Source organism: Accipiter gentilis, chromosome 9, assembly GCF_929443795.1.
Source record: "Accipiter gentilis chromosome 9, bAccGen1.1, whole genome shotgun sequence".
Classification (NCBI taxonomy): Eukaryota; Metazoa; Chordata; class Aves; order Accipitriformes; family Accipitridae; genus Astur; species Astur gentilis.
This window is the reverse complement of record NC_064888.1, coordinates 28326279-28337638: the sequence shown is the minus strand read 5'-3', so window position 1 is coordinate 28337638 and position 11360 is coordinate 28326279. Positions and strand designations below refer to the sequence as shown.

The window sequence follows — 11360 nt, the reverse complement described above, 5'->3', positions numbered from 1 at the left end:
GAATTAAGTCATTTTTTAGATTACAGGACTGTTCCCTTCCTCTAGCTCTCAAGCACTTTCTCCTCCTTTATGTACTGGATCTTCAGGTTCATGCTTTCCTCTTCCTCTCTGCTTTGGTGGTGGGTAAGAAATCCAAATTGTTGGTATTTATCATGCTAACAGTCTGTGATTGGCCCTGGGGGGGCAGCAGGGTTTGGAAAATGAATTAATTCTCATACGTGTCCCAGTCAAGAGATCAGAAGCTTTTTGGTAGGTGCTGCACCACCACAGAGTAGAAATGTGGGGCTGCCTCAAAGAGTTTGCTATCCAAACATCAGTCTAGGAAGAGAGGATTGCAGAAAAAGAGAACAACAAAACTGGAACTCTCTATTAATAAGTGCTGGGGGTCAAGATTAAAGATAGTATAACCACAGCAAGATGTGCCAGCCAGTGCATGTGCCAGCCAGCAAATGCTTCCTTCCTGCTAGCTCTGCTGTGTGAGTGCTAGCCTCCAGCTACAGGGCAGATGATAGACCTGCAGGACACAACCAGAACAGTTCAAGCCACCGAGGGTCCTAAGTCAAAGTTACAACTTTGTGACCTTCAGGCAAGGTACTTTCTCCAGAGGGCGGGTGCACTTTGTGGAAAAGCATACCTAATTCTGTGCATGCTTGCTCAAGAAAAGTATGTTCAAAACCGATCAGGCGCACCGAAGGACAGCTAATACCATCTGGGCAATAGTCAAACTGCCACAGAAGGAACTACAGAAATATATCTTGTCCACCCTAGAAAAATGAGGGCCACGTGGAGGCTGTGCACGTAAGTGTGTTAGGGGAAGGCTGGGGAGAAAAGGTGCTTAAAAGAGCACTTCAGCACTGCCTGCGGGTAAGTAGATTGGGGAACGCGGGCTACTGGTATGTTAGGAGCTGGTCTGCAGCCACTAAGGAAGGGAAATTTGGGGGAAGCCTCCTGAAAGTAGTTAGCGGTAGCAAGAAACCAAACTTGCTCTCAAATGGAGATTGATAAAATTAAGGCTGGCATCATATGACCCAGTTGCCTGTCACGGCAGGGATGCAAACTGAGAACAGAAGAAAGAAGGAGATGGGAACAGCTTGATGGCCAATACCCATGCTGAGAGCAAGCTCACCACCACCAAGTTTATTTTGTGGGCATTGGAGCAAGAGAAGAATCTTGCAAGGAAGAATTTGCAGGAGGGCTCTCATGAAGACCACAGTGGGCAGGTACTAGTCCTGGTGTATCTGGACGACTGATAAGATGCAAGGTCAGCAACCATTAGCCTCTCTAGCAGCTTGTCCACCTGCTGCTCTAGCTATCATCCAGACTGCAGACAGAAGTTCCCTGCCGGAGTCTAGAGCATTCATGTTGCAATCCTTTTGTTTAGATCAACTACCTCCCAGGGAAGAATTTCTGTGGTTAGTACAGCGCCTAACAGACTTTTGAATTGGCTCTAGCAAGAAGCATGTCTGAACTTTGAGTGGAAGGAAGTTTCCCCACTGCCAGCACAAGGACGCTGGAAATGAAGACACGTAGACTCCAATGGCTTATCGCACTGAAAAAGGGGTGGAAAGAAGACCAGGATTATCACCAACAACTGGAGTGAGGTGCAGCTAAGGGGATCATTCCAGAGCAGAGGTGCCCAAAGAGCTTTACCACAGTTTGTAGCAGAGAAATTCTCCACAGGTCATGCTTTCCTTCTTTCCAACACTAATGGCTTTCAAACCAGGACTGGGATTCCCTGGTCACAAAACCTGTCTGCTCTGCTCATGAAAACAAGCTTCGTGTTGCCCTCTTCACAAGGAAGATGCATCTTGAATCAGGCTTTTGCCTCTTGCTACTCTGATTGCTGTCTGGTCTGGGAAGTTCCACCTCCTACAGTTAGAAACCATCCTCTGATTTTCTCCACGAGGTTATTAAGAGCCAATTAATAATCTGTCCTTATGCTACCATTGGGCTTCAGATAGCTCCATCCCTTCCTTGGAATTTACACCCTTTCCTCACTGGACCTTCCCCAGTACACTGGCAGAGCAATCACACTTCAGTTTTGCTTCCTTTTGCTGGACTAGCCAAACTGAGCTGTCCTGATCTCCTTTTGTAGGACAAGCTCATGGCTCTCCTGCCTACATGTACCAAAAACCTGCTCTGTGCCTCTTGGATTTCCCTTTGAATAGGACAACTGGCTTACTGCAGCTGGGACTGCACCTGAACAGCGGCTTAAACACTCCTCTATCTCCACAGGAAATATCTTATCTGGGACATCGTACTACGACGTCTGGATACAGCCAGCTTTGACCTCTCCGCCTTCCAAACTCCCTAATTGTGCGTGGCTTGGCAAGGTGAGGGTAATGGCTCTGATGGTTAGGGTGGGGGGATAAAGGCCATGACTCCTGGGCTTCGTCTCTGGCCTTGTGGCAGGGTTTGGGGTAAGACATTTCAGTTTTGTGAGCTCTTCCCCTGAACTTGCAGAAAGCTGGTGCTAATGTTTTCCTCCTGCACAAGGCACCAGGCGGTACCACGCCTTCCCTTGCCTATCAATGCGCTCACCACTTGCCGTCAAAAGTGGTGTTATTGCATCATCAACCCCCTTACAACATCTGAGCTCACGCCAGAGGGAGGTCTTTGTTCTTGCGGTGTAAGGCTGAAGAGTAAATGGATGCCGCTACAACAGAGGGGGTGGTCGTGTCAGGGAGCTGTCATGGCGGGATTGGTATCAGGAGGCCTCTTGGCCGTTGCAGCCGGTTGTCTTTCCTTTTCATCGTGGCCACCAATAGACCTGGTGTTTCCAACTACACCGTGGAGCAGATGAGGAGATTTCAACTCTTCCTGACAGAAAACTAGGTGGCCCCCTCGGGGGTGGGATGTTCCCTGAGGGACAGTCACTCAGGGGTGGCACGGCCCCTCAGGGGGCAGCGATCCCTCAGGGGTGGCACGGCCCCTCAGGGAAGGGACGGCCACTCAGGGGCGGCAGGCCCAGTGGACCGCAGCCTCCGGCCAGGCCGGGGGGCGGCCGCCGCCGGGGTCCAGCGGCAGCGCGCGCTGCCCCGTTCCCTGACGGAAGGCGGTGGGCGGGGTGGTGGGGGGGGGGGGTGGGGAGGCAGAGCGCCCCCCAGCGGGCGGGTGCGGCGGCGCCGCACGTGCGGGCAGGTGGGGGGGGCGGGGAGGAGGAGGATGCCGCGCGGGCGCAGGCGCGCGGCGGGAAGGGGCCGGCGGCGGGGCGGGGCGGGGCGGGGCGCGTCCCGGCGGCGCCTGCGTGGCGTGGCGCGGCGCGGCGAGGCGAGGCGGGCGCTGACGGCGGGTGGGCGTGGCGCGGCGCGGCGCGCGGCCCTTCCTTCCCGTCCCTGCCCCCCTGGCCGTGCCCGCCGCCGCCCCCACCCCCACCCCCGCCCGCCGCCCAGAAGATGGCGAGCCCGTGCGGGCGGCAGCAGTGCTCCATCGAGAGGCGCGGCGTCCGCCACCAGCTCGATTCGTGGCGACACAAGCTCATTCACTGTGTAGGTGAGGGACGGCGGCGCGGCGGGGAGGCCGGGCCGGGCCCCGCGGCGGCGGCCGCGCCGGGGAGGCTCCGCCACCGCCGCCGCCGGTGGTGGTGGGGAGGGGGGGGTTGTCCCGTGAGGCGAGCGGCGCCGCGGCCTGCGGGCCCGCCCCCCCTCCCCCCGCCGCCGTGAGGCGAGCGGCGCCGGGCCGGGCCCCGCCCTTCGCCGGGGAGGGGGGGGGGGGTCCTGCCCTGCCCTTTTGTGCGGCCCCTGTCAGCGCCGCGCCCGCTCCTCCCCGCCCGCCCGGCCCGGCCGCGGCCCCTTCAAACTTGTTTACGGCGGGGCCGGGGCCGCGCCCGCCGGCGGGGAGCGGCCCGCCTGTCACTGCCCATCCGCCGCCGCGGGAGGCGAGGCGGGCCGGGCCGGGCCCGGCCCGGCCCGGCCCGGCCCGCCGCCGTGAGGCGAGGCGGGCGGGAGGGAGGCCGCGGAGCCGGCGGCGGCGCGCCCGCCCGCCCCGCGCCCCAGCGGGCGAAGCAGCCGGGGGGAGGCTCGGGGAGGCGGGGAGCGCGGTAGCGGGGCCGGCGGAAAGTTGTGGATCGGGGTGCCGGATTGACGCCGCGAATCTGGCGCGGGGCTGCGGGGGTTAAAAGGATGTGTGATTGCTTTTCTCTTTTTTTTTTTTTTTTTTTTCCCCCCTTCTCTCCCCCCCCCTTTATTTTTTCCCCCTACTCCTCTCTTGTGCGCGTTTGTTGTTATGCAGGCTCCTTGCAGTCAGATGTTTGTTTTTTTTGAAAAAAGAAGTCCCCCATGCCCTTTCATCTCGAGTAACTTTCTCCATTCAAAATACAGATTTAGCCGTTTTCTCTTTCCCTAGTCAGAAATCAAGGCCCTTTCTACGGGTCCCAACATACACATAAACGCCAGCTCTAGGCCTGGAATTTGGTGGGTGTCTGCAAAGATAGTAAAATAGGTCTGACAACAGTAGACTATGAACTTCCAGAGTAATCTTAAAAATCTCTAACCAGAACACTGGTATGTCTCTTCTTCTTTGGCCTCCTGCTTTTAATTGAGCACATTTTATTTTTATATATGCAAATATGGCCGTAATCTGCCAGTGACTGCTCAGGGTAGGTAATCTGTAATAACATTCACAGATTCACTTTAGTTCCTTGTGTGCAGAGTTAAACCTCTTATTGTCAGTTAGCTCAGCATCCTAGTTCATTATCAGGGATTTGAAACACCATTTTTGGTTACACCAGGAGTTGTAACTGCTGCTGTATATATTTTTGGCTTCATCTAAATGTTTAAATTTTTGTAATATACAAGTGTGCGCTAGATGCTTGTTAACTCCAGATTAATAGGAGTGATTAACTTGTTTCAAGCATAAAGTGATTCAAGGGCAATACATTGTTGAGAAACTCAGCCTCTACACAAAAGTGCTGGGTTTTCTTTCCAACCAATTAGTGATGCTTCTAGATCCAGTTTATGGCGTTTTATTTTTATTCTAGCTTTGCTGTGTTAGGAACATTTTGTTGGCATCCACCTCTGCTTGAACCGGATTTATTTTACTTCTATCTCCTTTTCTCATCTCCTCTTACCTCGGCTGCCGTGGATCACCTGTTCTAGTCCTTTCTAAATTCCCTACTTGCAGCATGTCATCTTCTCTTCCTCTTGGTCCTTGCTGCTTTATTGCTAGGTCCTTGAATCCTACAGTGGAGCTGTCCTGCTGCTCAGAGTTTTAACCAGATAGCTGTGAGGAGTAAATGGGGGGGAGGCATGAAAGAAAGGGGAAGGGGGGGGGGGGGGGGAAAGAGGACAGTTTCAAAGCTGCTGTTGCAGATCTTGTGTTGGGGTGAAAGGCAAGAATTGTGTCTGTTCATTATGCTGCTCTTTGGGAAAATCTTGGGTAGCTAGAGAAGTTTGTATTACCTACAGACTCAAGGAAAACACTATGTTATTAAAGTTCTTAGCAACCCTATGTGCTAAAACTTAAAACAAACACCAACACCACCCCCCGCCACCCCCATTTATACACACCCTGTTTCACTTCCCTGAAGCCATTTAAATTGCCAGCTCCTGGAGAAGTTGATTTTGCCTCTGTCCCTTCCATATCTCTTCCTCGTGCCTAAATTTGATGTATGTTTTGTTCGTCCAAAAGATTTCTCTCTGTGAAAGTCCCTCTGTGTGTGTTTAACAAAAGATACTGTGAGTACTGTTAAGCACAGAGTTGACTGGAATTTTTTGGAGGTAAAGTACATAACCATTTAACAAAAAAAAGTCCAAAGTGTAACAGTGCTATGTTACTTTTATCTTGATGGCACTATGTCATAAATAGTTTCAACCTTAAATTGATCAGCTTTATGAGATCTTCGGACCTGCCCTGTTCTTAGTATGAATCTTGCACAAATTGTTGGGTCATGTAAATGTGTTAATTGTTACCTTTTTTGGTTTTGATATTTTTTCATAGAATTCTAAAAGGTTTATTTTATTGCACTAGCGCAGGATGTCCAGCTGAAATTATGCTGTGATCTTAACCACTTGCCCCAAATACATCTCTGTTGTCTTTTTAAGTGAGTATTGACAATGTTCCTTGAGATTTGGAAGTTGACCTGTTAAACGACGTAATGTTCTGTTTCACCTTGACCATTTGTAAAAGTATTTAAGAAATTGGTCCTGTAATAAATACTGATAGATAAACATGGGGAGGCAGAGTATTGGAAAATCCTTCTTGTTACTTCAGAAATACCCATTCATATTTAGTTCTGAAAGTAAATGTGAAGTGTGTGGGATTCTCTGTGTTAGCATCATTCCCTGAAAAGTCATTCTAATACCGCACAGTGTTGTAGTCAGAAAAAATAGTCTGTGGTTTGAACTAGCACATTTGGCAATTAAAAGTGGCTTAAGTAATTCACTTTCCTCTCTTGTTTCTTGCTTCTCCAATAGGCTGCTCTTTCGGCTGTGGCTTCGTGACAGTTTGTCAAACTAAGCTTGTGCTCTCAAGGGGAGCAAAAACACAGGAGGGCTGAAGGACTACCTTTGACCATCAGGAGCCAATTCAGGGGAGCTATGCTAGCAAAAAACATCTTCTTTTGGAGGGAATAGAATAATTTTCTGCTAGTATAGCTCCCTGGACTGGCTCACTGTCGGGTCAAGCAAATACCAGTGCTAGCACAAGGAAGAGGGTGAGAATGCATAGCTGGTGGAAAGGAAAAGAGCGAGAACGAAGTAGCAGAGATCTAGATCATCTTGAACTGCCACTGAGTTGCACCTTCAGTTGTGCCAGCACAGCTTTTTGTGGGAGGTAGCTCAGGGAACTGATTTGGCTTAAACCTTCCTTCCTTGTCATGCATTTCAAGCCCTTTTTTGAGGGAGGGGGAGGTGGTGCAGCTGGTGGGGGACAGGTCTGTGAGCAGTTCCGTTGATGCAGTGATGCAATTGAGGGAGCAGCATGCCGTGGTCTGGAGGTGGAGGGTAGTGTGGAGAAGGGGTGTCTAAGCTCCCTTTGCAGTGAGATGTATTGAGGCTGTTGAACCACAGCATGGGAGGGTAGCCGGGAGCGGTCGTAGTGTCTTGATGCCCTGGTGGGACTTTGATTCTAGAGACACGGTGTGCCAGAGGATAACTATTTGATGCTGACATGTGTGTTCTCTGTACCAGTCTTGAGTGTTAGTGTCTTTCTTGGTGGCCAAAAGCAGGTACCTAGAGACAAATCTTTGTGATGGTTTTATTTTTTTTCATTTTTTTTTCCCCTCCCCCAGCCTCCAGTCACCTGTTCAGACACTTGCTGAATTGGAAATGGTTGATGAGATCAGATCAGTAAGAAATGGGGAGTTAGAGGGAAGAGAGAACCCACAGATCCCTGAAATCCTCCTGACACCTTTTATACAGGCAGTAATAGCATTGAAATGCTGTGTGGTTACTGGAGTGATAGTTTGAGGTGGTCGCACACATTTCTACTAGCTGGTGATGCTTGGCCCTTTGTTAAATATTAGCTGTACTCTTAGAGACTCCCCGAATGAATTACAGCCTGTTGGGGGGTGGGGTGGGAGCAGGGAGGGAATGTATTAGCTCTCTTCAGCAGTGATCCTAGTTTGGCGAGCAAAATGATGATTTAAAGGGAAAACCTGTAACATTCACATAAGATTTCCAGTCAGCTTGAGCTCTGTCAGTGTTTCATTGAGATGCTGCTTAGCTGTTCATTTTACTCTTAAGCTGTGAAAATAAGATGAAGTAATTTCCTTTTTTTTTTTTTTTTTTTTTTTTAAAAATGATTGTTGCTGGTAAAATACTGGAACCTAAGTACCTGGTCTGTTTCTGTGTACTAATGTGTTGAATAATGGTGGTCTTCAGTGACCTTAGATACTTAGGACTAAAGTGTGGATCCTGTGAAAGAAATGTGATATATCAGGAAGTATTAGAAGCTAATATTAATCAAGAGAAGGTGTATAACAGTTGAATAATTCTGAAATCTTTATTACATTTTCTTATCTTGATTATTGCTTGGGTATAGTTCCAGCCTGTATGTGATATGAATTAGCTGCTGCTTCCAGTTAGCCGTGTTATCTCATCATTTTGGAAGTAGGCTTGAGTCTCCAAGTGTTTAACGTAGTTCTAGTTCAAAGGGCAGATTGTATTTCTTTGTTTCAAAATGAGAAAGGTTATTATAGCCCTGATGTTGGTGAAAAATAATAATAAGAAGCAAGTTAAAGTAAGTGAGAAAGTAAAAGTTTAAATGTAGGACTATTCTAAACTGTTATCTGTTTTAGATATGCGCCCAGCTATGTCCCCAGCAAATGTGCAAGTGGTGCTATTTGCCTTATTTCAACCTGCATGTAATGTAAATGCAGCTTGTGGCTTTTTTTTTATTAATATAAATCCACTGTACAGAAACTTTACCGTATTGTAGCTGAAGGCTTGTTCAAGAAGATCTGGGCTACACACACTTTTGCCTGTTGGCAGGATGGGTACAGAGGGAGAATTACCCTCTTATGACAAAGTTATGCCAGGAAAAAAATTGAGGCAGCTGTCATTTAAAAATAAAAATCTTTAGTTGTAAGGAGTGAAATTTACAGTTTGATATTTAGCTTTACTTTAAAGGTGCATGGAAGGATGGTATGCATCTGAAGAACAGTAGAAGTTGAACTGCGAGGGATGTATTTAGATCTGTTTCAAATATCTCTTTGGATTCTCCATAAGTCACTTCAGATTTGCCCTTGTTTCCCTATTTGCAAATGAAGAATACCTTCTACTCTGAGAAGGACTTATGTCAACCAAGCAAAAGTATACTCAAAAAAGTCTTGACAACCACTTTCTATTATACTATCTTGAGTTCTTCTGGTGGCTGTGACATGAAATTTTGGACTAGGCCAAATCACTTAGTTTGGTTTGCGTTTGAACAAAAATCTATTTTAATTTGTGTGAAGTAATAACTATCACTGCAAGGTGAGAGGTTTCCTTCTTGGGACATGTTCACCCTGCAGGAAGCGTAGGGTTTTTTGACTTAATTTCTAACTAAAAGCTAATGACGTTCAAAGATCATCCACTTCTAATAGAACTTCTCAAAATGAATTACAGTAATCCATTCTGTGTGTGCAGGAAATAGTCCAAATCCACCTAGATAAAATCTCTGTAGTATTTATATTGAGATATATATACTACAGATTTACAGTTTTGTGGTATGGCACCATTTTAAAAGAGTACCTGAAGGACTGTTCAAAACTTGTAAGCCATTTTTTGCCGGTTTGTGCCGTATATTGGTGATAATCCTAACAATGTTATGTACAGAAATACAATAACTGCACTTTAACTAAGAATGGATGATACAAAATGCCAGTTCTTGTGCTCAGTTGTCTGAATCCTTATTGCATGGTACTTAAATGGCTTAATGCTCTGCCGTCTTAGGCTATTTTACATCCAGACATTACTGTCATTTGTTTTGGTGTTCAGTTTTTTGTTTTTTTTTTTGTCTGCAAACTTTTGTGGGTAATGTAAAATAACAATGAGAATACTTCCTAAAAGTCGGTTTAGGCAAGGTTTGAGGAAAACCAGGCATTTAGTAGGGTTAAAGAAAGGTAGCCCAGTCATGCTGGTTGGGGTGGAGGGGACACTACTGCAGTATTTTACAGGGGACTTTCCAATCCTCTTCCTCACCCTCCTATATATATTTATATTTTCACTCTTAAGAGGATGAAGCTTTGGTTCTCAAAGGTTACTGGGATGGGTATTTCTAATTCTCTGAGAAATACAAAGCTTCTGGGATTTTCTGAGGGCAGGGTTGGATGGGATGGACTCAGCCAATCTAGGCTCTACCTCTGGCCAAAAGGGGTGGTAGTGCTTGTTTTTACTAAACTGACAGAAGACTCTGCAAAACCAGCTAATCTTCTGGTGATGCTTAGTAACCTGAGTCATCCCAGTGAAGAATGAGATGAGCAGGAGAGCTCATCTGAAGCACTGGATGGGATCATTTCTATGGGGTGAAGCAAAGGGGAGAAGAGAATAGAATAGCTTTCTCCAAAGGCAGAGAGTTTTCTAGTTTGCATCTTCTGTCTTGTAACTGTGCTACAGACTTTCGTTATGTTCGATAGCAGTGCCGTCTAAGCTGGCTTAAATAGTCCTCTGTGCTGCCACAGCTATGTGTGGCAGCTTGGTGAATCAGTTCCCTGACTAGACCTGACTGAAAAACAACCTTTTTTTTTTTTTTTTTTCTTGCTACAACATCTGCAGAGGATGGAGAGGCAGAGAATGAAGAGTTGAGGCTATTCAACTGGCATTGTCACACATGCACAAATCCAAGTTGTCATTTGCTGAATAAGTGCTAATTTCTGCATGTATCATGTTCACTTACAGTAGCAGGAAGATTGCTTCAGTCACCCTTTTCAAAGTGCCGTGGGTTATACCAGGCTCTCTCCCTGATAAGGAACTGTGGGCTTTGCTTTCCCAACCATGTTGGATGCTCTTGTCCAGTACCTTCATTAATGAGTTGCAGCTTTACACCACCTCTCTTCAGTATCTCTGCAGGCCTCTGGGGTTCCTCAGTCTTCTCCGATAAATCCATGTGGCCTCAGCTTCTTTTGGGAAATGAGAGCTTCAGCTTCTTTCTTTTTCTCTTGAAGAATGCTATACTGATATTTCTCTGGACATCTTCAAGTCATTTACCTTTTGTCTCAGATTCAGTTTGCCTTGTATACTGTGTAGTATCATGTGTTCTTTTATGGTGAGTTGACAAAAACATTCAGCTCTCAAAGCTGAGTAGTAGATTTAAGTTATACATCAACACTGCTGGCACATGAAAGATGAAGTGGAGGTTATGGTGTTTCAACATTTCTGCAGGACACCACTTCCTATGTAGTAAAATTGCTGTTAGATGATGTCTCCATCTGTTTTTTCTACTCTTCTTACAGAGAAAAGAGAAGATCGTACTCCTGTTGCGTTTTCCAAAAGCAGCAGCGAAGTGGCTGCACAGGGAAGACTTGCTGGGAGACAAAGGATGTTCCTTATGCCCTGAGGACCATGATATTTTATGGGAGGGAGAAGAGGGGGAGAAAAGAGGACTAGACAAGAGCCTAGTATTCATTAACAAAGGAAGCTTTCAGAAGCTGAATCTAGCAGTGTGGAAAGACATCAGAGGCCACCAGGCAATCTTAACTCTTGAGCTGAGTTTACTAATGAAAAATTTCCTGGTTCTCTTTGAACATTTTTTGTGTACGCTTATAGTACAGGCGTTTCAATATCTAGCTGGAGAGAATTGCATGGATGAATCTATATGATGTGGTCTTTTGCCCTTGTCTGCTGTTAGTCGATTAGGGTGCTGCTCATGTTTCAAAAGTGGAGTAACTGACAGAGTAGGAAGAGGAACAGGTAGTCAAGCTACAGAGTTCTTAATTTCTTGAT

General features: G+C 47.1%; 1 protein-coding gene across 4 annotated transcripts in view; it reads left to right on the top strand.

The window, feature by feature from the left end:
* The first annotated feature begins 3316 nt into the window (after window positions 1–3316).
* Window positions 3317–11360, top strand: part of LCOR (ligand dependent nuclear receptor corepressor) — an 89333-nt gene continuing 81289 nt past the window's right edge. For 2 of the 4 annotated variants that reach the window (XM_049810003.1, XM_049810006.1), the window contains exon 1: window positions 3317–3492. In XM_049810003.1, the coding sequence (XP_049665960.1) occupies window positions 3396–3492 (97 nt within the window). In that variant the 5' untranslated portion in view covers window positions 3317–3395. The remainder of the gene's footprint in view (window positions 3493–11360) is intronic. The other 2 variants (XM_049810005.1, XM_049810004.1) reach the window with 2 other exon arrangements.